General features: G+C 40.1%; 1 protein-coding gene across 2 annotated transcripts; it reads right to left on the bottom strand.

Annotated features, from left to right (window-relative positions):
- Positions 1–395: 395 nt before the first annotated feature.
- abce1 (ATP-binding cassette, sub-family E (OABP), member 1) lies at positions 396–26,388 on the bottom strand. Of its 2 annotated transcripts, XM_078540885.1 has the most exons (14): positions 26,117–26,254; positions 22,656–22,732; positions 18,931–19,000; positions 17,804–17,900; positions 16,506–16,595; positions 14,821–14,942; positions 13,718–13,939; positions 13,350–13,409; positions 13,178–13,236; positions 12,393–12,503; positions 6,966–7,108; positions 5,034–5,156; positions 1,634–1,745; positions 396–920 (listed from the first exon to the last, which is right to left on the bottom strand). In XM_078540885.1, the coding sequence occupies exons 2-14, from the start codon at positions 22,689–22,691 to the stop codon at positions 873–875; spliced, it is 1,293 nt and encodes a 430-aa protein (XP_078397011.1). In that variant the 5' UTR covers positions 22,692–22,732; positions 26,117–26,254; the 3' UTR covers positions 396–872. The 2 variants fall into 2 exon arrangements, with proteins under 2 accessions (XP_078397011.1, XP_078397020.1); XM_078540894.1 differs by lacking the exon at positions 22,656–22,732 and having other exon boundaries at positions 26,117–26,388.

Here is a 26,388-nt window from a genome sequence, read left to right as displayed (position 1 = left end):
CCCCGCCCTCTCCAATATTCAACCCAGTTCGAGGTGTCCTTCACCCTGGCAGTGGGAAGGCAACATACCATATGATTCTCTTGATTCTGCTCAGAAAGAATGCTGTCCATTCCCAGAATTATTGGATCCCCTACAACTACCACATTATTGTTCCCTTCTTCTTCCCTTTGGACAGTCTCCAAGCTGTGCAGATAGACTTCCCAATATTTAGGCAGCATCATAAAGGAGGATTTCCTCTGTGCTATGTATAAAACAAAATCATAAATCTAAAAAGACACATTGCAAAGAAAATTGTCCTCTTCAGTTGTACTCCAACTGTAGATTTTCCATTGTGTAACTTATTGCATATCTTATTTTACAGCCTACAAAAAAATAGGAAACATAGTACACCATCCTTGTTTTTATATGATTTAATATTGTTAATAGGACACTGTTTGCAAATAAAAGTTTACTCATCAAAATGCAATTATTGTCAAAAGAAATCAATGTAAAAATAAAGCAGAATTGATGGATCCACTTTTTTTGTTAAATATACCATAACCTCCCTGGTCACCTTTTACAGCACATGGTTGTTTTTGACCACTTCCAAAACCTTCCTTTCCACCTTGTCCGCCTCAAACTGGTGTTTTACATCACAGCCACAAATAAATAAATGTAGATGCGATAAAACCACAATTTCAGCATCATATACCAATTAACCTACAAATGTTTCAAGGGGAAATGAACAATTTCAAAAAATTATTATAAAGAACTGCTTAGTAGTTGTTGATTGAACTGTAAAAGATGCAGCCTGTCAGTCTTCATTTTAAATGTTTCTTGTATTGAATATGGCAAGTTGGATTCATATATTTGGCTCTCTGAAAAATTGAAGTTTAGTCATCCAAGAAAAAGTAGTTTCCACTCTTCTTCTGCTCCACATCCTATTGAAGAGAAAAGCGAAGTCATATAGATCAAACTTTGTATGTTTCCTTATTGTGTTTTCAGAAAAAAAGCTTCAAAAATGTTTCCCCTGCTTTCTACTCTTTATCTTAAACTATTTAACTCTAAAGGAAAATGTACCTCTGCTGAAGCCAATTTAAGAGCAACCCATAGTTGTTCACCTCCCAATGCTCCTCTTCCTCTTGTCCACTAGGAAGAGATAGCTCAGTGTCTGCACATTACCCAAAACAAGACTATAAATATGCTGTGTGCGGAAATGCAAATATGATCCCATTCTCTTCATTTAGTGGTGCTGTGTATTTTTACAGCCAAGTGCTACATCACTAATGCTGATCTGAACCCTGTGAGAAGAACGGCAGTGTTACTGCAACATGGCAGGAAGACTTCCTTCTAACAGCAACCATTGAAAATCTTTGCTCACGATTTTCTTCAATTTTGTTTATTTATTAAAATATTCCTGATCATTTGCTCCACCTCAGGTATTTTCTGCAAATTGTAAACAGAAAATATATACTTGGAAGTCTCAAAAAGACAACTAGTATTTAAAACTTATCAGTAGTACAAGGGAGCTTGAATAAATAATGGACTTATAATTGTAAATCATTTGGAATGGTGTTTTGAAATTTATTTTAATTATAGTGTTTTCATTCATCTGACTGTGGAGTTAGTAATACGTATATAAATTTATGCTCACCTTGATAGAGTTCATCTTATTAATCCTTGGTCTATAATTGTTTGGGTCTCTTCGGAATGTGATTTCCAGCTGAGACAAGAATTTATTCATTCCAGCAAGCAGTGTCTGTGGACTTGAATTGTTTAAAACAACAATAAACACAGTGCAGTGTATTATAATAGATGCTCCCTGCATTGCTAGACAGATGAGAATAATGGTGAATTATTTACTCCATGTATAATTCTCACTCCCAAATGAAGCTAATTTCTATATGCATCAAGATACAACTCAAAATGGATAAGCCATGCTTCTGCCTCTTGAGAATTTATATTGATACTTTGGCTAACCACTTGCATATCACTTCACCTTGGTTACGTTACATCTTGGTATGGTTTGCAAAGTAACTGAATACTTGGTTATTTATTTTCATTCAATTGCTCTTTCCCTCTTCATAGTGCATGCTTAACTGTGCAAAACAACTGAAGAGGCCAGCAACCACTACTAGTAGCACTTTGCTTTTACAGTTATGGGTACAGAATGCATTAACTTGTTTCATGGTTATGTTATGTCTATAGTACATGGAAATTAAAGTTAATAAGTTGCTATATCTATTTTTGATAAGGTTAACCTCATACAGAGCATGAGGCAGGAACAAGGAAAGGTCATTTAGTCCATGTAAAATGGAGAGAACAACGATATCCCAGTTGAACTCAATCCTGTCCTCGGCCGCAATCTACATACATACTGGACTTGTTAGTTTAGACTTTCCTGATCCATATGCATTGAAGCCACATCAGCTGGTGCATTTACACACAAGAGTTGAGGGAAGAAGAGAATTCAGAAGACAGACAGTGGACGGAATCTTACGCACTTATTTTTTGATGGAGTGTTGGGACCATATTTGGGTTGACAACCTGACCCTGCTAGTTGAGGGTCTTTTGACTGTATTTAGTAGGGCTCAGCCAATTAAGAGGGCACCTCTGGGACTGGCATCCAACTAGATGCAGCAGGCAGATCAGTCAGAAGCCCAAATGAAGGCCAATTACTTAAAGGGGTATTGGCAGCATGTACAGTGGCAGAACTGTGCATTGTAGATATCAAATTAGAAGCAAAAGGAAAGGAAGGTGCATGCCAGAAGAGGAAGAGAAGCTCCATGATTCACAGATGTGCCACTTAAGGTAATGGTGGAAGCTGTGATTGGCATTGAGGCAGGTGCTCTTTGGAGAGGATGGTAGCAGTAGCCTTGGAGTATGTGGAACCCACCTCCCATGTAAAGGTCAAAAGAGCTGTTTATCTCTCCAACTGGCCTCAATGGAATGTAACCAAGTTACTCTTGCTGCAAATTATCCAAAGTACTTGCTTCAAGTTGTTCCCGTTACCGCTAGCCTTACAGAATAGCTAACACATTGAATGCTGGTTTCCCACCTTACGGTGCTTACGCATTGTGCGACCTGTGTGCTGTTGGAAAAGAGCCACTGAACCTGTACAATGGCTCTTTAATGGCTTCTTAATTTTCCCAATTGTTGTGAGTTTCAGCCACAGAGGTTCTCGACCTCATTGGTAACCCGCCCTGGGAAATCCGGTGGGAGGCAGAATGACATTGGGTTACCAGCTCAATGTATTTTTTCCCTATTTTCCCAGTCCACCTGCCACCGACACTACCTCCATGTGCCTGCTAAATATTCTATCCATGAAGCCCCATCACCAGTAGTGACAGAAATATAGGAAAAGAAAAGTGGGCCATCTAATCGCTCAAGCTAGTTCTACTATTCAATTAGGTCATGGCTGATCTGTGGCCTAATTTGACGTACCTGCCTTTGCCCCATACCCCTTAATAGCTTTGGTTAACAGAAAAACTATCAATCTCAGATTTAAAATGAAGTGCCCCGCATCAATTGGCATTAGAAATAGTTTCTATCAGTTTCTTTTAATAACTTGAGCTTTGATCTAATCATCCCTTAACCTTCTAAATTCTAGGAAATAATGACCTAGTTTGTGTAATCCCTCTTCATCATTTAACCCTTAGAGTCCAGGCCTCATTCTGGTAAATTTATGCTGCACTCTCTACACAACCAATATATCCTTCCTAAGGTGTACTGTGACCAGTTCTGGGCACAGTATATCAGGTGTGGTCTAACCAGGGTTTTGCAGAGCTGAAGCATGACTTCTACCATTTTACATTTTAGTTTTTCCCTTCACCTATAGCATCAAATGCACAATTTCTGACTATTTCTCTACTCTCTTCCTTTTCATTTGGTTTAGAATTCTTTATACTATCTTCACCACCTGGGCCCTCCACCCTACATACAAGTTTAAAGCCCTCATTTTCATTAGGGCCCTGGTCCCAGTACAGTTCAGGTGGAGCCCGTCCCAACAGTACAGTTCCTTCCTATCTCAGTACTGAAGCCAGCGTCCAATGAAACGGAAATGAAATTTCCAGTGAAACTCTTTCCTGCGTGCTCACTCAGTCACGTGTTCACCTCCTTAATTTGGTATCCCTATGTTAATTTGCACGTAGTTCAATTAATAAAGTAGATTATTGCCGTCGAATTCCTGTTCTTTAATTTAGCTCCTAGATCCTGATACTCTCCAAAGAGAACCTCTTACCTATTCTTTCCTATCTTGTTGGCTCCAAAAGGGCCCACAACAAATGGTTCCTCCCCCTCTCCAAAATTCCTTCAAAACAAATTGAGACGACCCTCACCCTAGCAAGAGGTTGGCAAAATGTCCTGTGGGACTTTTGCTTCCGCTTTCAAAGGATGCTTTCTGTCCCGATATTTATTGAACCCCATCAGCTACTAGGTTACACTTCCCCTTTGTATAGTCTCTTGCTTCAATGTGTCACAGCCAGCATTTTGGCAGTCCTTCTGACAGTATTTTTCCTTATTCTCAAAGGTAGCAAGTACATCGTACCATTGGGCAGGATCAAATTCTGCAGATCCTCCTTCTCTATCTTATCTGGATTCTCCTACTTGAACACTATTGGTCACATGAATCTTATTACGATCCTGCACCTCTCTACAAAATATGACCAAGGTCTGGAGCAAATTGTCTAAATATTCCTTTCCCCACCTGATATGTCAGTGTCTCCAACTCGTACTCCAGCTCAATGACTAAGCCAGAGAGATTCGAGACAACATCCAGTGGAGAAACATTCACACAGGGTGGTATTGCTGCCCACAAACTCCCACATACTGCAGTCCAGGTACATAACCTGCTCTACCATATTTTAGTCTAGATTATTTATTTAGACATTTAGTCTGCAGTTAAGTTCTTTTTCACACTAACTTGCACTAAGTGCTAAAACACTTGTCAAAATTTTAAATACTTACTGTCCCAAGTTTACACGAACCACCTATGACCTTTATCTAAATTTCAAAATAGCTGAAAATGGAACTACTCCCCCAACAATAAAACTTACGGATTAGCTATTGTACTCCTAGATGGTATTCCATCAAACACTATCACTCGGTCAGCCAAATAGGTGGCCATTATAAAGTCATGTTCCACAACAAAGGCAGTCTTCTTAGCATGGAGGATGAAACTAAAAGATAAAAAGAGCAGTCATGAATAATTTAGTAAATTACTTAGGGGACAGAAAAGTACAGCCATTTCACTATAGCTTAATAAAATATCAAGTATTTCGTATTAGATTTAACATCTATATTAAGAGAACCACATTTACTAATGGCTGCAAATCATTCTGGTATATCTAGATATTTGAAATTACTAGTGATCCCACAACCAACGGATCAGATCTAAGCTCTGCAGTTCTTCCAACATCCAGTCATGTAAGGTGGTGGACAATTAAACAACTAACTGGAGGAGGAAGTTCCACAAATATCCCCATCCTCATTGATGGGGGAGCCCAGTGCAAAAGACAAGGCTGAAGCATTTGCAACCATCTTCACCCAGAAGTGCCGAGTGGACGATCCATCTCAACTTCCCTGTGAGGCCCCCAGCATCACAGATGCCTGTCTTCAGCCAATTCGATTCACTCCTCGTGACATCAAGAAATGGCTGAAGGCCCTGATAACATTCTGGCAATAGTATTGAAGACTTGTGCTCCAGAACTCATTGTGACCCTAGCCAAGCTGTTCCAGTACAGCTACAGGGCATTCTACAGAAGTTCTTCAGAGTAGTGTCCTAGGCCCAAACATCTTCAGCTGCTTCACTAATGACCTTCCTTCCATCGTAAGATGCACCGAGAGCAGCTCCAACAACACTCAAGAAGCCCAGCATCATCCAGGACAAAGCAGCTGGCTTGATGGCACCTCATCGACTAACTTAAAAAACACATTTACTACCTCCACCACCGACGCACAGTGGCAGCAGGGTGTAGCATCTACAAGATGCACTGCAGCAACCCACCAAGGCTCCTCTACTACCTAGAAGGACAACGGCAGCAGGTGCATGAGAACACCACCTGCAAGTTCCCTCCAAGTCATGGAACTATATTGCCATTCCTTCACTGTCGCTGGGTCAAAATCATGGAACTCCTTTCCCAACATCGTTGTGGACGTACCTACACCACATGCCGCAGTTCAAGAAGGTGGCTCACAACCTCTTCTCAAAGGCAATTAGGGATGGGCAATAAATGCTTGTCTAGCCAGCGACACCCACATCCCATGAAAGAATAAATAAAAAAAATTGCAGATTTACAAAATATACGCAGGGTACTTTTTAATGTAACCAGAGTTAATTTTATAAGAACATTAACTGCTGTTTTACAAACAGGACATTTTTTGGAAGTGCAGTCATAGAATCACACAATAGCACAGCACAGGAGGCTATTCAGCCCATTGATTCTGTATCCGTCACACTGGTTATGCAGGTGAATATAACAACCAGTTATAATATGCAGCAAGATCACACTACAGCAAATGAACATACGAATCATAGAAGCACAGAGGGATACCTGTGTGGCTCTTTGACAGAGCTATCCATTTAGTCCCATTCCATCACTATTTTGTCATAGCTCTGTAAGTCTTTTCCCTTCAAGTATTTATCCAATTCCCTTTTGGAAGTTGCTTCCATCACCCTTTTAGGTACTGTATTCTAAATCAAAGCAACTCGCTATGATTTTCTTTTTCCTCATTTTGAAAAATATGAGCAATCTATCTTAGGTGACTTTGGTTGAGAGGTGAATACTAGTCAGGACACTGGGAGAACTCCCAACTCTTTTTCCAGTATGAGTAGGCCACTTTGGTTTAATGCCTTATCCCATCAGCCTGTCAGTGTCAGTCTGAATTTTGTGCTCAACTCTGAAATCAGCTTGGAAAGTACAATCAACTGAGCCAAACTGACACTTAAATGATCAGACAATGTGTTTTGATTCCCAAAAGTTACTCACCGTTTGATTACCCTTCCAGCCATTAGACGCTGCTCAGAATCCAGGTATGCTGATGGTTCATCAATCAGGTAGACATCAGCTGGCTTACCTAGACAAAGAGCCAGCGCCACACGTTGCAATTCCCCTCCAGACAGATTCTGGACCTGTTGAGATAAACATTGATTGTAAAAGCCATACTGAAGGAAAATAATTGAGCAAAAATCATCTGTTGAACAGAGGCTAATGGAATGGATCCACAAGTAAACCTCTCCCAAAAATAGCCCATTGCATTAGACCCAAACATGCTGCACTGCAAAAACTAGAATGGAAATTCACAACAGTGATAATACCTTTGTTACTATGAGGTTTCTGCAAGAGTTCAGGTGACACGTTCCACATATTGGAAAACTGGATGGAAACTCTCAATGTCCCATCCTTACTGGTATTCTTCCAACATTTCATTGTTTTTAATTGCATTATTAATTCTTGGCACTGTCATTCGTTTACCAAGACTTAATATCTAAAAGCACAACTTAGTGCCTCATGGCCAACTTCACAGCAGCATTGAAACAGCTTTAACACACTCACCAATTCGACTTTTTAAACTTGGACAGTAATCCAAGAAGAAATACATAGGTATTGAGCATGTATAATTTTGAAAGGAAAGTTATTTGAAATGCTATAACCTGCTATGACATCAAGGATATCAGTTAGAGATGGTCACCCATTCCCTTCAAATATGCCTAAATCCCCAACTTTTACAATAACAAAAATACATTAAAGGAAAAGAACAGGACCGCAGAACTGGTACAGCCCAGAAGGCTATTCGGCTCATCGCATCTGCACCATACTCCATCTCTCTTGTGATAAAGGCCAACATTCCATTTGCCTTCCTAATTGCTTGCTGCACCTGCATGTTAACCTGTGATTCATTTACAAGGATACCCAGATCCCTCTGTACCACTGAATTCTGCAGTCTCTCTCCATTTAAATAATATTCTGCTTTTCTATTCTTTCTGCCAAATGGACAACCTCATTTCCCACATTATGCTCCATCTGCCAAATTTTTGTCAACTCGCTTGACCTATCTATATTCCTTTACAGACTCTTTGTATCCTTTTCATAACTTGCTTTCCTACCTATCTTTGTATCATAAGCAAATTTGGCTACATTACAGTCGGTCCCTTCATCAAAGTGGGCCCCAGAGCTGATCCCTGTGGCACTCCGCTCATTACAGTTTGCCAACCTGAAAATGACCCATTTATCCCAACTCTTGTTAGTTAGCTAATCCTCTATCCATGCTAATGTCACCATGAGCTCTTACCTTGTGCAATAACCTTTTATGTGGCACCTTATGTGCACCTTGTATGTCTTATTCCTTTCTCAACCTGTTCTGCCACCTTCACATAAACCTTCAGGCGCACCCCCCCCCAACTCCTGCACTCACTTTAGAGTTGTATCCTTTATTTTGTATTGCTTTACCGCACTCTTCCTACCAAAATGAATCACTTCACACTTCTCTGAATTAAATTTCATCTGCCACATGTACCAGTCCTCTTGATGTCTAATATCCTCCTCACAATTCACAAGACTTCCAAACTTTGTCTCATCTGTAATTTTTGAAATTGTGTCCTGCACACCCCCAAGTACAGGTCATTAATATAGATCAAGAAAAACTGTAGTCCTAATAACGACCTCTGGGGAACCCCACTATATACTGTCCTCCAGCCTGAAAAACCATTCACCACTACTGTTTCCTGTCACTCAGCTAACTTCGTATCCATGAAGTCACTTTACCTTTCATTTCACGGGCTTCAATTTTGCTGCAAACCTGTGACATGGCACTTCTTATCAAATTCATTTTGGAAGTCCATGTACACCACATCAACCGCATTACTCTCATCAGCCCTCTCTGTTACCTCAAATACTCAAAAAAGTTAGTTAAACACAATTTTGCCCTCAACAAATCTATGCTGGCTTTCTTTAATTAATCCACATTTGAGCAAGTGACTGTTACTTTTGTCCTGGATTACTGTTTCTGAACGCTTTCCCACCACTGAGGACAAACTGCCTGCCTGTAGTTGTTGAGCTTATCTTTACATCTTTTTTTGAACAAGAGTGTAACTTTTGTAATTCTCCAGCCCTCTGGGGCACCTGGCCTATTCTAAGGAGATGGAAAGATAATAACCAATGCCTCTGCATTTTCCACCTTTACTTCCTTCAGTATCTTCAGATGCATCTGAATGATTTAACAACTTACTACAGCCATCCTTTCTAGTACCACCTCTTTATCAATTATTAACGTACCCAGTGTCTGAACTGCCACTATAACTTTGGAAGTATCTTCCTTGGTAATGACAGATGCAAAGTAATCAATTTAGTATATTGGCCATGCACTCTCTCTTCATGCATAAATCCCCTTTTTGGTTCCCAATTGTCCTTACTCCTCCTTTTACTACTTATATGCCTATAGAAGACTTTTGGATTCTCTTGTATGTTAACTGCCAGTCTCTTCTCATACAATCTCTTTGCTGCTCCTTTCTTTTTTTCATTTCTCCTTTGAACTTTCTATATTCAGCCAGGTTCTCACTTGTATTATCAACCTGACATCTGTTATGTTTCCTACTTCATCTGGTGTTGTCCATCTTACCTTTCGGCCTAACTCTTCTTTATAGGCAGTGCATTGTTCAATTACAGTTTTTGACTGCCAATCTTTGATTCAAATTTAGTCTCACCCCATTTAAATTGTCCCTTCCCCAATTAATTATTTTTACTCTGGATTGGCCCTTATTCTTTTCCATAGCTAAAGCTAAACCTTATGATACTGTGCTCAATGTGCCCTAAATGTTTCCCTACTGACATTTAATCCACTTTTCGATTACCTTCCCTCTATGGAACATAAATTAGGAATAGCACTAGGCCATTCAGCCCCTGGAGCCTGCTCGGCAATTTAATTAAATTATGGCAGATCCGTATCTTATATCTGCTTGCATTCTATAATCTTTAATACCCTTGCCTAACAAAGGTAGTTTATCAATTTTAGTTTCGAAATTTTCAATTGACCTAGCTTTAACAACTTTTTAGGGAGAATGTTTCAAATTTACACTACCCTTTGTGTGAAAAAGCTTTTTCCGACATCACTTCTTAAAAGCCTAGCTCTAATGTTAAGGCTTTGCTCCCGTATTCTGAACTCCAGCACTAAAAAGTTTCTCTCTAATTACCCTGTCAACTCCTTTAATCATCGAAAACATCTCAATTAGATCATCCCTTAAATATTGTGTACTTGAGGCAATACAAATCTAGCCCACGCAACCCATTCTCTTAATTTAACCCTCTTAGCAACTTCCATTTAGCACAATGACCTTTTGTCCAGGTGTCTCTTTTCAAAATAAAAATTGAGAATACACTTTGCTTAAAATAGTATAAAGGCAACTTTATTCCAATTCTTTCTGCAGGTCAAAAAAAATCATGATGGGCAGAATTTTCTGCCTGTCGGGCAGGTGGGCCCGACCCAATCTCCGGCGGGTGGGGAGCAGATCCCTGCCAGTGAAGCGGGCCGCACCGCCATTTTACGTGGGCGGGCTATGTGCTTCCTGTGCAGGTGGGGGGGATTCCCTAAAAGCGAGTGTGCGCTCTTTCGCGCATGCGCATGAAAGAGCGCACATCTCCCTGAGGCTAAGTGCAGCCTCAGGGGGATCACTTCCACTTTGAAAAATATTGAAAATAGGAAAAAAAAAATTCTCTAACATGTCCCCCTCATGTGTCACATGAGATGGGACATGTTCATAATGTACAGAATAACTTTATTAAAATTTTTAAAACCCTGCAAGAAACCTCATTCCACCCCTGGATGAGGTTTCATGTTTTCTCTATTTGCCGCCGGGGCTCCTGGCCTGCCCGCCAACCTTAAAGTTGGATGGGCAGGTCCTTTAATTGTTTAAACGATCTTGTCAATGGCCTCAATTGGCCAATGACGGGTCGGTGGGCCCGCAGCTGATTTTGCTGCGCGCCCCGCCTTCCTGAAAATTTAAATGGGATGGGGTGACGTCGGGGGTTCCGCCCGATGTCATCCTGTGTCATTTTATGTGTCGGTGAGCAGGCCCCGCCCCCTGTTCGCCGACGGCAAAATTCTGCCCGATGTTACAGCCAAACTTAATAACTCCAATGCTCTCTTTGAACATTCTACACCATCCATAAGCTTCATCTCATCCAAAACTATGCTGCCTGTCCAGCACCCTGGCCCAACTGACTTATATTCAATACCAGTTCCCCCAATTTAAAATTCTTATCCTCACCTTTAAATCCTTCCATGGTCTTGTCCACCACATCATTGTAACGTCCAGCCCCACAACTCCCTTGAAGTTCTCCGTCCCCCTCACTCTGACCTCTTGTATATCCAACTCTCCCTTGCACAACTATGGCCAGAATCTTCTGCTCGGTATGTGGGGCCAGCCCCGCACGCCAACGCGTTAAATGACGTGCACACTGGAGTCGGCTGCGCGCCTGCCAAACTATCAAAGGCCTGTTAAGGCCGTTAATAATCTAGTTGAACTAATTGTCATGGCTGCCCGTCCAACCTTCGCGGGCAGGCGAAGAGCCCAGGCAGCCTTTACATTTTTCATGGAACCTCATCCACAGGCAGGATGAGGTTTTGTGAAGGGTTTATAAATTAAATAAAATGTTTCAACAAAATTCATAAACATATCCCAGCTCATGTGACAATGGGACATGAGGGGACATGTCTGAATAATTTTATTTATTCTTTTTTTCAATTTTTGATAATGAAATTAATCTCCGAGGCAGCTCCGTGCCTCGGAGATTTCTGCTTAGGCTTTGACTCTCCTTCCCCAGCACAGGTAGCGCTGAGTGCTTCTGGGTGCGCATCACGTTGGGCGAGCCTTAATTGGCCCGTCCACGTAAAATGGCGGCGCGCAGCCGATCGCGGGCAGCGATTGGCTTCGCTCCCACAAGCTCCCAACCGGCCTGCCCGATGGGGAGAAAATTCTCTCCCATTAGTTGCCGTGCTTTCAGCAGTCTAGTTTCTACTCGCTGGAATTCTCTCCCTTAATCTATTCTGCATCTCCACCTCCCTATCTTCCTTTAAGACCCTATTTAAAATCTATTCGATTTACCATGTTTTTAGTTAGCTTCCTAACTTTTCCTTCAGCACGGTGTTCTTTTTTCATGTCTCTGAAGTGCCATGGGCAGTTTTCTATATTAGAGCCGGTAGATAAATGCAAGATCAAATAATGAATGTTTGTTCACAGTAGACATGGCGGCTGAGAGTCAGCTTGCCCTGCTGCACGCTTTCAGCAGGGTTTGCCAGTTCATAATTCTGCCTAACCAAAAGGGTCTTCCTTACTTTCCTCAAGTAAGTTCTCACATTAATCAAACCAAGACATTACACAAGGCATAACAATTCAAAGTAAAGAAAAGCTCAAGCAGTACCTCTTGATCAATGATGCTTTCAATTTGTAGTGGTTTCATTACATCAGTCACAAACTGTGGATGTGTGTAGGCATCTCTGATCTTTTCATGAAGCAGCTGGCGAACTGTTCCCTGGAAGAGTAAACCAGAGATACCATTTTTTAAAAGTCACAACCATTTCTTATAAAAGTCACATCTCTAATAGCAAGTGTAACAAATATGGCTTTAATCCCATGACAAAATTAACAAATCAATTTTTTTTTGCCACATGAAAATATTTGAGGACACTGGTTTCTTTTTTACCTTCAGTAAATCCTATGACACTTCAGTTTGGAATTGATCAGGACCAATGTTCCCTCTAAGCTGCACAGCAATATAAAACATATCGCGCAGTGCAACAAACAGGCTGTGCATAGCCAATGTTGCCTTTAAGATGCACGCACACGGGGAAATCTTAATAAGGATCACAGTGCAACAAATAGGCTGTGCAAAACAAAGAAAAATTAGAGGGAACATTGATCAGGGCCAATCATGGTGGTGGTTAAAGTTGGCTATATAAATCTAGATGTTGGGATATTCAGGTACTGACAAGGTAGTTCAGGAACACTCTTAATTTAACTTCTTTTGACCTCAGTTTTGAGGGCTTCAATTATTTAAAATCATTGTTGAGGAGCAATTTACACAGCTCGAAGACTAATGCTCTAAACAGGATTGGACAAGGTGGTACTGAAAATCTGTGGGCCGTCCCAATCCTCCTTCATGTTCCAATAATCTAAAAAAAAAGCCCGAAAAATTGTGGTACTTACTTGGGACTTGGGGCTGATCTTCTGTGGTTTGTAGCTGACATTTAGAACAGGCACCGTACCTAGTAACACAGAGTTAATAGTTGTGTATTTTATAAAGTTACTATTGCAGAGTTGATTGCATGAGCTACAGTCTGAAGTTCCATTTGCTAAGACGGCCTAAATAGTACATTACCTCCTTCATCAGGCTTCAATCTTCCAGCCAGCATTCTGATGAATGTGGTCTTCCCTGTACCTGTTGAAAGAAGAAATAATCAGATGCTGAGGAGAACTACATAATGTATAAGAGATCTACAGAGCATATAATTGCAAGGTCATAAATCTGCCAAGTAGTTTCATAGGATCAAGATGTCAATTTTCCTTGCTTTTTCTGTTTATCTTTACCGATGGCTGCTTTAATTAAGCACTTAAAGTACGACACAAACGCCATGGTTTCATGTTGCTTGATACCTTTTCTGACAGTCCATTGCATCAAACAAATGTCAACATACCAAGTGTCTATTTTGAAATATCATGTTACTTGATCTCAGCATTGACACTCACCATTTTCTCCCAGCATCACCATGATTTCAGAATCTGTGAACTCTCCAGTCCCAATTTCCAGTTCAAACTCGCCCATCTTTTTTTTCATTCTTGGATAATGATATCGGCACATTTTCTTGACCTCTTCCTCGTTTGCTGTTTCAGCCACCTTGAAAATCAGAGAGGCATCTCGGAATCTCAGGTTTTCTGTTGGCACATACCCATCCAAGAATATGTTGATACCTATTGAGAAATAAATATCCTTTATGATTTTTTGAACAATGGTAAAATCTTGGGTATATGCTTTTTCAACTAAGAAGAAAATTCAACAGCAATATTTGATGGAACATAAAGTCATCAGTTAGATGTAATGTGTGTTCCTGGGTTCATGACTATAGCAATGGCACATGTTACAATGTTAGCTTCAGGACACTCCTTTCTATGATGAACAATAATACAAATTATGCATTGCTGCAGGTTGTCCATTCGATTAAGTTAGATTGTTGTAGTTTTGCTACGGATGCATATAGAGCCTGACACGAGGTTTTAACCTAAAATTTGTTTTAACAAAATATGAACAGCATTGTGCAATTGTAGGTATATGATCAGTTATATAAGTGGATGACATTTATTTTTATACCAGTTACTGAAGTTTGATCAATTACTGATTTCAAGTTAAAACAACCAGTCTGAGCATACATCAATTTATCATGGGTAACACGAGGTCACCTTGAGGAGATAACCTCTCATTGTAACCTACGTGAAACTGCCTATGTGAAATGCAACCAGTGTGAAGTGGATTTTAAAAAGTTTAATTCCCATGCAGTACGCTGAACTACCTTCAAATCTCAATGCTCATAAAGGGCAAAGAGTTCAGTTTACTCTTTATGAACTTCAGCACATAGGCGACATAAAACTCAATCCTGTTCACCTGAAATGTTCTCAAAGCACCTATCAGTGTAGTGAGGCAGGGGATGCTAAAACTCTATAATTTTACTCCTCAAAATCTGAGATGGCCTTTGCACGCAGTCTGCAAGTGCACTTTAAAAATAATTCTTATTCCAAGTTTAATAGTAAACTACACGTTTACTAAGTAGAAAGGTTTTAATCCACGTAAGTTTTACCTTCTCGAACACTGAAAGGCATGGTGACAACACCATATGCACTCGGCACACCATACAAACAGCAAATGAAATCAGAAAGGTAGTCCAACACGCTCAAATCATGCTCCACAACGATAATATACCTAATTGTGAAAAGATGAAAAAATTATAGTATCTGATAAAACATTTACTGTAACCTTTACCCAAATGAAATTCTGCCACCAAGATGCTCTTTTCAAAGCCTTATAACAATGAATCAGTTTTAATTAAAGTGAGATCTAAGAATCAAACCAAAAAATTCATGCTTTATGAAGGCATCACAAAATATTCTAATTGCTAGAACTATTTTGTCTTTGAGAATTCACTTTAACTTGAAAGAAATATTTTAAACTGTTAGCACATAATAGATTAATTAAAATTTGGACTGCCCATCAACCAGAAATAAAATAAACTACAAAAATACAATACAATATTTTAAACAAATGCTACCTGGAGTATAAAGAGAAAATTATGAAGCTTAAGATTTATATCTCACTTGATACTTGGTTTACTAGTAATCAGGTGGGCTAAAAAAGTCATATGCACCATAGGCTTTCATGATGTGCATAAATCAGAAAGTCAAACACATGGGTCCCAAGCACTGGTGGTTTAGCCCGAGAAGCCCAGATAACTTGGCCCTAATTGTGCAAAGTTTCATTTCTTATTCCCTAGTTGATACAATTTTAATATTCAAATTTGAAAGTTTTTTTAACAGCACCATTGCCTCGCTGGTAAATAAATCTTCAGTCGGAACATAGATAATATCAGCAACTTTAAATTTAATTCAAATTAATAAGAACAGTGGTTTAAACATTGTATGTGGCCCCTGAGGTTCCATAGCATGCACCTATGTAGTTCATGAGAACAGCCTGGACACCCATGTTATGTAAAAATGAAACCTCATATGCTGACACAATATTTGAACTTTTAAAAACATTTGAGTGCTTTTCCTGATTTCAAAAATTGAACTTTTGCTACCTGTAAAAATACAGCTTCAATGTTGATTTACACAGTAGAAAAACACTGAAGAATCAAAGAATATTTCTGAAATTCTTTGGCGTGAACATGTTACTGTCAGCTTAAAGGGTCTGTTGATAAGTGGGGAACTTCACAACAGCGGTCAGATTGCAACAGTGTTCATAAGGAAAGACAGAAAATGAAAACCTTAATATGACTGTAACTGGTGCACTAGCAGCTCTATTTGAATAGCAATGAGAGTGGGAAATGCACAGGTATCGGGGCTCTATCGCTTCTTCAACCATGCTGGCACAAGTGGGTATGCCAGTTGGTATCATTATGGTTAAAGAGGTAATAGAGAGGATTTGAGATGAATGACAGATCTGGTTTATGATACTGTTGCAATATATTGAAATCTGACATGCAAAGTATATTATCTCTCACAACACAGCTTTATTGCAATTTTCCCATGGCTGGTTCAAGAGGTCTATTGCAGTTGGAAAACATTTCAATAAATATTCAATATGTGAAATTTAAATAGCTTCCCCAACAACTCAAGTTATTAAAAGAAAAATAACAGGTAGCCACTGAAAATTTAGCTGTCAAAATTCAGGCACGACTGAATAATTGTAACTATTGTGGGTACTGAGCGCTATAGTTGTTCAAGGGTTCATTACTTGCTGGTACAACAACATACATTAGAAGGTTACCTATCTGGATTTATAAGGGAGCGAATTGTGATGGCAGCCTTCAAACGTTGTTTAACATCTAGATAACTGGAGGGCTCATCAAACATGAAACTGAAAAATAAAATTTTTGTTGTCAGAATTTACATTGTAGTACTTTAAAACCCTTCCAGAAGTTGAAGAGGAAAGAGATATCTTATTACTAATGCAATATTAAACAAGAGATTCAATAATGGTACAAGTCAAATAAAAGCATTGAAACATTTTCAAGCAATCAAGTCAAATCATAAAGGATAGACATAGTAGAAAATACAATTGTGATCTTATCCGATTCTCATCTTTGCTTTGCAGCTTTCAGAATGCAACATGTAGCATCAAATTAATTTTCTGAAAAATCTGCCCAAGGATCCTAACCAAGAGGCTGTTATAGAACTGTATCATGAAAATCCTGGACCCGATTAAATTGAGAAGTCTTCCATGAGGAACTACTAACTAAAATTGTCCAATACAGTTTCAACTACAGATTTCACATCCCTGACCTCATCTCTAAGGGGCAAGAACTCTACTTGCCAAAAAAAAAAGAATCATGGATGAGAGGCGAAGGGAACAGGATGGAACTGGGGGATGGTGCATGCAGGGAGTGGCGCAGGTCTAGGTGATGCAGGAAGTAGTGGGAAGTTGCAGAGCATGGTGGGAGTTATGGGAGGCAGATTGCGGGGATATTGGGGTCATCACAAGGGATTTTGCAGTTGCATTGGGAGGGGTTGGTGGTTAAGGGCAATGTTGGCCCTTTGAGGGCTGGTGGTCATGCTGCTGTCGCCGGATGCAGAAGTGGGAGCCACATGCCAAACATCCCAGGGAAACTGGTGTTAGGTCGCAGTCAGGTACTCCCCCAGGTTGGGGGTGTTTCCTGGAACAGATGGTTGCCATCCTAGGATGGGGATGGGTGTGAACATTGCAGATGCTCTAGCTGTGGTTTCCTCAATTCAGGAGCCGATCCTTTCTATTGTATATGTCACTCTGCAAGTTGGGGGTACAGGGGGCAAGAGAGGGAAACCAGGGTGCTGTGGACTGGTTGGCCTTGCATCTGTATAAAACACTGCAATTTTGCTGATTCATGACAGATTTTATGTTAACACATTTGAGTGGAAACTCAAAAAAGCATTTCTTAAAACTGCTTCTGAAGAGATGTCAAACTCGAATATAAGCTCTTATTTCTTAGAGAACTCCATTAATGCTACATTTGGGAGCAAGCTCTGTTATAGGATTTTGCTGATAAAATACACAAATAACTAGAAATGAAAATCCTCCTGGAAACTTACATGTCTGCTTTTTGAATGCACACTACTGCACATGCAAATCTTTGCAGCTCTCCTCCAGAGAGATCCTCAACATTCCTCTCTTTTAAGTGAGTCAGATCTGCAAAAAGATTTGTGATCTATTAAGTTACATCTCGAACCTTAAGATTACAGCAGAGAATTTATTTGTCTATTTTCAGCTTGGCTCAGTTGGTAAAAAAATCAATATATTTTATATATATATATATATATATATATATATATACACATTGCCTTTCATGATCCAAGGACATCCCAGAGTGCTTCACAGCTAAGTTAAGTACTTCAAAACTTTGCGCAGTGTTGTAATGAAGGCCAAGGTAGTAGCCAATCTGAACACAGTATAAACAGCAGTGAAATAAATAACCAGATATTCTCTTTTAGGAATATGGGCTGAAGGATGAACATTGGTCGAGACAGCAGAAAAGCTCTCAAACTGAGTGCCAGCCTAAATAATATGCTCAAGGCATTGTGGTGGGGCTTGAACAGATGGCTTTTTCACTCAGAAAGGCAAAGTGCTACCTTTGAGCCAAGACTGACAAGGCCAATTCTGATAGCATTCTCATCTCTAGTTGGTCATGTTGAGTTCAAGCTCCATTTCTAGAGCTTGAGCACAAAACCTAGCCTGACATGCTTGTACAGCAGCAAAGGAATATTATACTGTGTGCGGTTCACCTGGATGCTAAGGAGTTTAAGATATTATACAAAGAAAAGCACCAAGTTCTCTCAGTGACCTAGCCTGTAAATTCCTTAATCAATGCCACCAGAGCAGATTGACCAATTGTGCTACTTGTAGGGCATTGTGTTGATAAAATGGGTGCCACATAATGAGAGTGGTTGTCCCTCAAAGCAATTCTTATTAAGTAAAGTGCTTTTGAGTTGTTTGAGAGGGATGATAACAATGCTATATGAGCTATCTTTTTCAATTTTAAATGCAAACAGATTCAACACTCACATCTTTGAAAATACATAAAAGTAGAACTGATGGGATAGTTCTGGCAAGGCTCCCTTAATTGAAAAATGTTTTGACATCTTAACAGATTCTTGTGTATTGAACCATAACCCAATAAGTTGCAAATATTTCAGGATCTTTAGCTCCATAGTTTTCTTACCAAGATGTTCACAAATAACATCCTGTGTTTTGGTCTCATCTTTTCTGTCCAAAATAGAACCCACAGTGCCCTGAAGAAACAAATTAAAGAGTAGTTATAATCTGCTTAACAAATTCTATTCTGTAACTTGTTGCTGGACTTGTTTTGTATTACTACTTCTTCCTCCTTTTAAAAACAATTGTAGAATCATATAGTACAGGAGGCCGCTGTTTGGTCCTTCGTGCTTGTGCTGACTCTTTTGAAAGATTAGTCCCACTCTCCTGCTGTTTCCCAATGCTCCTGCAAATGCTTCCTTTTTAAGTACATGTCCAATTCCCTTGTGAATGTTACTACTGGATCTGCTTCCACCAGCCTGTCAGTCAATGCAATGAGAACATAACAACTTGCTGAGTAAAAACAAAATATCTTGCCAGTAGGAACAGTTTCTCCCTACTTATTTGGGCAATATGGTGGTGTAGTGGTAATGTGACTGGACTAGTAATCCAGAGGCTCAGGCTAATGCTCCGGGGGACATGGGTTCAAATCCCACCATGGCAGCTGGTGGAATTTATATTCAATTAATATAAATATAAAGCTAGTCTCAGTAATGGTGACCACGACAACTATAATCAACTCGTAAAAATCCACCTGGCTCATTTATCCCCCTTAAGGAAGGGCAATCTGCCATCCTTACCAGGTCTGGCCTACATGACTCCAGATCTACAGCAATGTGGTTGACTCTGAAATGTCCTAGCAAGCTACTCAGTTCAAGGGCAATTAGGGATGGGCAACAAATGTTGGCCTTGCCAACGATGCCCACATCTCATGAAAGAATTTTTAAAAATTGTTAAAATCACTCTTAATTTTGAACACCTCTATTAAACCTTCCCTTAACCTTTTTTTGCTTCAAAGGAGAATAATCCCGGTTTCTTTAGTCTCGCTACTTAACTGAATTACCTCATCCTTGGTCAATTCTAATAAATCTCCTCTGTAGTCTCTCCAAGGCTTTGACATCCTTTCCAAAACGTGGTGCCTGGAACTGGACACATTATTCTAACTGGGGTTTAACCAGCAACTTATAAAGTTTCCTATAACTTCCTTGCTTTTGTACTCTAAGCTTCTATTTATAAAGCTAAGGATCCTGCTTGTCTTACTGACAGTTTTAACAACCTGATTTACTGCTCTACTACAGGGAAGAAGCTAGCTGTTTGTTAAGTATCTGGTAAGTGGATAAGTCTAATCTACTCCTAAGGTTCAAAATAGTACACGAATTTGTGGTAAAATTTATAAAATACATAAAAGAAAATAAATAATTGAATAAAATAATTAAGCAATTAATTAAAGCACATAAAGATGGCAGGAGAGGTGATGTGTCATAGCTGCAGCATGTAAGAGCTCCTGGATGCCAGTGTGATCCAGGGCAAACACGTCTGCAGTAACATCTACACCTTGAGGAGCTTCGGCTCAGGGTCATTGAGCTGGAGGCTGAGTTGCGGACAGTGTGTTACATCAGGGAGGGAGAGTTACCTGGACACTTTGTACCAGGAGGTAATCACACCCCTTAGGATGGGGTATTCTAATTTGGAAGGTGGCCAGGGAAAGGAGGCTATGACTGCAAGTGAGGCAGGTAAGGGGACTTAGAGGCCAGGAGTACAGGAGTGTCAACCTCTGCAATTGTCCAACAGGTTTGAGGTTCTTTCAGCTTGTTTGGATGGGAGTGGGAGCTGCAGGGTGGATGAGCTGACTGACCATGGCACAGGAAGCCATTCAAAGGGGGGGAGCAAAAAGGAATGTAGTTGGAGTAAGGGACAGTAAAGTGAGGGGAATTGACACTGTTCTCTGTAGCAAAGAGCGAGAGTCCAGGTGGCTGTGTTGCCTGTCTGGGCATTTGGCAGGGTCGGGGCAGTTGATCAGGGCTGGAGAGGAACTGACAAGTGGGAGGGGGATCCGGTTGTTGTGGTCCATGTAGGTACCAACAACATTGGCAGGACAAGGAATAAGGTTCTATATAGGCAGTGTGAAGAGCTAGGCACCAAATTAAGAAGCAGAACCTCAAAGCTAATTATCTCTGGATTATTACCTGAGCAATGTGCAAACTGGCATAGGACAAGTAAGATTAGAGAAATAAGAGCATGGCTCAAAAACTGATGTGGGAGAAGCGGGTTCTGGTTTGTAGGGCACTGGGGAAATGGGGTCTGTACCACTGGGATGGTCTACACCTGAACCATGATGGGACTAATGTTCTAGCGAGCTGCATTACTAGGGCTTTAAGCTAAACTAAATAGTGGGGGCAAGAGATCAAATTTAGGAAGATGCGGTAAACAAAAGAGTAGAGACAAGGCAAGAGAGAAAGGGACAAAGAGTACAAATCTAAGAGCAAATCAGCAGATAAGCACAGACATTACATAAATAATAAAAGGACAAAATTAAAGACTCTCCATCTAAATGTACGTGGCACTCGAAACAAAACAGATGAACTGATAGCACAAATAGAAATAAATAAGTACGATCTGATAGCCATTACAGAGATGTGGTTGCCGAACGACATAGATTGGGACCTGAATGTTGAAGGGTATGTGACATTTAGGAAGGACAGGAAGCTAGGAAAAGGTGGAAGGGTGGCTCTTTTAATTAATGATGGTATTGGCGCATTAGAGACGGATAACCCAAGTTTAGGAAACCAGAATGTAGAAGCAGTTTGGGTTGAGATGAGAAACAAAGGCAAAGTCACTTGTGGGAGTGATCGACAGGCTCCCTAATTGTAACTACATGGTAGGACAGGGTATAAAGGGAGAGATAATGGGAGCTTGTTAGAAAGGTACAGTGATAATCTTGGGGGATTTTAATCTACAGATGGACCGGAAAAATCAGATGGGCATAGGTAGCCTCGAGGAGTTCATAGAATGTTTTTGGGGTAGTTTCTTGGAACAGCACGTTCTGGAGCCATCCAGAGAGCAGGCTATACTAGAGCTGGTGCTGTGCAATGAATTGGGATTAATTGATAACCTCATAATGAAAGTACCCCCACGTAGCAGCAAACATAATATGATTGAAGTTTACATTCTGTTTGAGGGAGACAGGAGTGGATCCAGGACTAGTATTTAAAGTTTTAAAAAGAGCATGGAAGCAGACCTAGCTAAAGTGAATTGGTAAATGAAGTTAAGGGATAGATCCATTAAGATTCAGTGGCAGACTTTTAAAGGGATATTTCAGGATACACAGAATAGATACATTCCAATAAGAAAGAAAACTTCTAAAGGCAGAACCCACCACCCGTGGTTAACCAAAAAGTTAAAGACAGTATCAAACTTAAAGAAAAAAGCATATAATTGTGCAAAGATGGGTGGCAGGTCAGAAGATTGACAGAATATAAAGAACAGAAAAGAATGACAAAAAGATTAATAAGGAAGGAGAAATTAGAGTAGAAGAGTAAACTAGTGAATGTGACACCTCTATTCAAAAAGGAGGGAGACAGACAGCAGGAAATTAAAGGCCAGTTAGCTTAACATCTGTCACAGAGAAAATGCTGGAATTTATTATTAATATAACCTATAGCGGGCACTTAGAAAATCTCAATGTATTCAGGTAAAGTCAACATGGTTTTGTGAAAGGAAAATTGAGAGAACTTTGGAAGATTATAGCTGGGGCATCTTGCCCATTTCCTTTAAAAACCTTGAGTGGAAACCATCTGGTCCTGGGGATTTGTCATTTTTGGGTGTTACGTTCATTACTGTTATTTTGCTTACGTTAATTTTGGTGAAACCCTGTCCCTGATTCAACATTAGGTTCCTTGGAATGTCTGGCTTGCTGACCTCTTCCTCTACTGTAAATACATATACAAAGGAATTATTCAGCATGTTCACCATTTCCTTATTTTCACTGACAGTACCACTGTTAGCAGTTTTCAAGGGGCTTGCATTGCTCCTGATCATCATCTTTTTCTTAATATGTCACGATGGTCAGCATATTATTGGGTCTATCAGGCTTTCTCTTCCTACCACACGTCCTTTATCCTCCAGATTTTTCTTTGGGCGTCAGGTTGGCTTGTGTCCACAGGAGTTTAGAACAGTAAGAGATGACTTGATCGAAATATTTAAGATCCTGAGGGGTCATGACAGAGTGAATGTGAAGACGGTTTTCCATCTTGTGGGAGAATCTAGAACTAGGGTTCACGGTTTAAAAATAAGGGGTCACTCAATTTTAAGTTGCCTCATTCAGTGTTGTTTCACTTTGGAGTCACATATATAGTAGAGCCGATGTGCGGTTAGTGTTGCTTGAGCTTTGTTTCACACTGGGATTGATGGAGTGTGCATGACCCAATCAGCGCCATTTTGGAGCAGCCTCTGCCACTGGCTTCGACCCCCTCTCTCACTGACTCCCTCCTGCTGCTTCACTGTCCCAAGTGCCACTATCCTGCTTGACTCTTCCATTCACAGCTCCTGTTGCTCCCTCGCTTGTTTCCTCCCTCTCAATGCCCCTCTCCTGATCCCTTGGTCACAGTGAGGGTGCAGGAGAGGAAGCAGTGAATAGGAGAGTCGGGCAGGGAAGTGTGAGTGGGAAAGAGTTGACCTGCAGGAGAGAGTCAGCCTGCGGGAGAGACAGCAAGTAGAACAAGTTAGCATATTGTTTTATATTTTTAAATCATAATATTTTAAATATTAATTTCATTTATGAATGTAGGAATTTAGGAATGTTCAGTATTTCATGTTACAGGGTATAATGGTATAACTCTTTCCTCCTGGTTGTAATGGGAAAATCTGATGTGCTTAAAGTTGTTTCACTTAAGGTTGCACTTTTCAGGAATGCAACTACAACTTGGAAGTGAGGAATTACTATACCTAGAAAATATTCAGCTGATAGAGAGAGCCAATATAGGTTTGTAAAGGCTAAGTCATGCCTGAAGAGCTTGATTGAATTGTCTAAAAAGGCGACTAAAGTAACAGACAGGGGAGTTCTATGGATGTTGGACTTCCAGAGGTATTTGATAAATAATAAGACTGTTAGCCAAAACTGAAGTCCATGGTTGAGGTGACAGAAAGTAGGGATAAGGCACAGGTACTGAAATTAGCAGGATGTGACTAGTGGTGTCCTGCAATGGTCCGTGTTGGGGCCCCAACTATTCATTGTATTTATTAATGACTTAGATGACAAAAATAGGAAACCACACATCCAAATTTGCCATTGACACAAAGATAGATGGCCTTGCATGCAGTTGAGAAGGAAGTATAATATTAGAGAAGTGCTGATAGATTAAGTGAATAGACAAAACAGTAGCAAATGGATTGCAATGCTGGCAAACGTGAGATCATCCATTTTGGACCTAAAAAGAATATAACTGGCTACTTTCTAAACAGTGAAAAGCTAGAAACAGTGCAAGTCTGAAGCAATCTGGGGTCCATATACACAGATCATTAAATGTAATGAACAGGTACAGAAAATAATCAGAAAGGCTAGTAACTGCTCATGTTTATATCTCAAGGACCAGAATACAAAGGGGTAGAAGTCATGCTACAGCTATACCATGCCCTGAGATCACCCCTGGAGTACTGTGAGCAGTTCTGAGTACCACACTTTAGGAAAGATACATTGGCCTTGGAAGGAGTGTAGCAAAGGTTTACGCAGATTACACAAACTAGGGTTGTATTCCCTAGCACTTGGAAGGTTAAGGGGTGATATGATCCAAGTTTAAGATATTTCTGCAGGCTGGTGAGCCTTAGACTAGAGGGCATAATCTAAAATTTGGAGCCAAGCCTTTCAGGAGTGAAATTTATTTATTTTTATTTGTTTTGGGATGTGAGTGTCACTGTTGCCCTTCCCTAATTGCCCTTAGTGGTGAGCTGTCTTCTTGAAATCAGGGAACAAAAAAGGGTGGTAGAAGTTTGGAACCCTCTTCAGCAAACAGCAATTGATGAGCTCAATAGGTAATTTTAAAACTGAAACTGACAGGTTGTTAACCACAGGTATTAAGGGATATGGGGCAAAGGTGGGTTAAATCAGAGATCAGCCATTAACTAACTGAATGGCAGAACAGGTTTGAGCAACTAAATGGCCTACTCCTATTCACATATTCCTACTTGAATTGGTTGCTCCTGACTTTCTGGTTGCAGTTTATACTCCAAAAACCATTGTCTCTACTGGTCAAAGTGAAGAAGGAAGAACTGATTAGAGAATCTCTTGATGGGGCTACTTCTGGGTCTGGTGAAAATGGCCATGTACAGGTCAGAAATACACAGGATCAACAGTCTGGATTGTTTTGAATGTGTGCCACTGTTCCAAGACCTAGAGTGCATCTGAATGCCACAATACACCATCACAAAGTGTCTACTGGTTTACTCAAAGCCTTCTGTAACCAGTGGATGCCATCAGATGTGGAATGCATTATCGATGACAAGAACCAAGTCATTATGAATACCCTTTACTTGCATTTTTAGTTTGACTAGGTGACTTGCTTTGTATTAGTGGTGCTCTCCTTTACAAGGGGCAGTTGTAGCGGATTTGTCCTGGTGGCATTGTGTTCATGTTCAGCACTTACCCCTATTGACCCAGATTCAAAATACAATCAATATTGTTCCATGCTCAGTTGACAGGAAACAAGAGTAGAGCTCACAGCCCATTCAGCCTGCTCCATCATTCAATATGATCATGGCTGATCTTGGGCTTCAACTCCATTTTCCTGCCCGATCCCCATATCCATGAGAGAGATAATTAAAGATACAAAACTAATCATAATTGATAGATCTATAAGGCACCCCTGGAATTCACAATGCAGTGAACTCAATGGCTTAACTCTGCATTATTTGGTGGAATAGCTTAATCAACTCTGTTTCATTTAATTCTGATACGTGTACTTTGTGCTGAGAAAAATAAATTTATGCAGATGTTTGCACTAAAAGCTGAAAGGCCTCCGAAATAAATCCATGTTTTTAGAAACAGGGAGATATATTACAAATTGTGTTTGATAAAGTCTGCTTTGAGGACATTTTTGTACTCTTTCAATAAAAATATAAAACTTTAAGCAGCAACATGAGCACACAGAGGGTTTCTTTACCGAGGATCACTAGTACACAAGACCAGAATGGTTATTTGGGAGCTATTCCAAGAGTGCACAGTGCTGAAATTATAGTATAGTTTGTTGGAACTGTCTAAAAGATCACATACAACTTATGGTGAGTGAAAAGCATCAAATTTGTTGGATTTTTAAAATTACCTTAACAGCCTTAGGGATCTGGTCCACATACTGGGGCTTGATGATGGCCTTGAGGTCATCTTCTAGGATCTTTGTAAAATAGTTCTGCAGTTCAGAACCTCTGAAATAGGTCAAAATCTCCTGCCAGTCAGGAGGGTCCTGTGTGAAGAAGCATAAGTTTACCCTTTATGAAGTGCACAAATTCTAGAGTGTGATTGCCCATGTGCTCTTGGGAGGAAAAAAACTATATTTTAAAGCTGAGGTGATGGTTCCTTTAAAAGTCGCGTCTCTCT

Source organism: Cetorhinus maximus, chromosome 1, assembly GCF_964194155.1.
Source record: "Cetorhinus maximus chromosome 1, sCetMax3.hap1.1, whole genome shotgun sequence".
Taxonomy (NCBI): domain Eukaryota; kingdom Metazoa; phylum Chordata; class Chondrichthyes; order Lamniformes; family Cetorhinidae; genus Cetorhinus; species Cetorhinus maximus.
This window is presented reverse-complemented; position numbering and strand designations above follow the sequence as displayed.

What these genes read in the sequence shown, in the direction of transcription:
- abce1 (XM_078540885.1), bottom strand. Translation starts at nt 22,691, where the DNA reads ATGTTGAATCAGGGACAGGGTTTCACCAAAATTAAC. An exon ending in AGGGTTTCACCAAAATTAAC is followed by an intron (nt 19,001 to 22,655) that starts GTAAGCAAAATA and finishes TTGTTTCTTCAG; the next exon opens with GGCACTGTGGGTTCTATTTT. An exon ending in GCTGGAAGGGTAATCAAACG is followed by an intron (nt 5,157 to 6,965) that starts GTGAGTAACTTT and finishes TTTATCTTTTAG; the next exon opens with TTTCATCCTCCATGCTAAGA.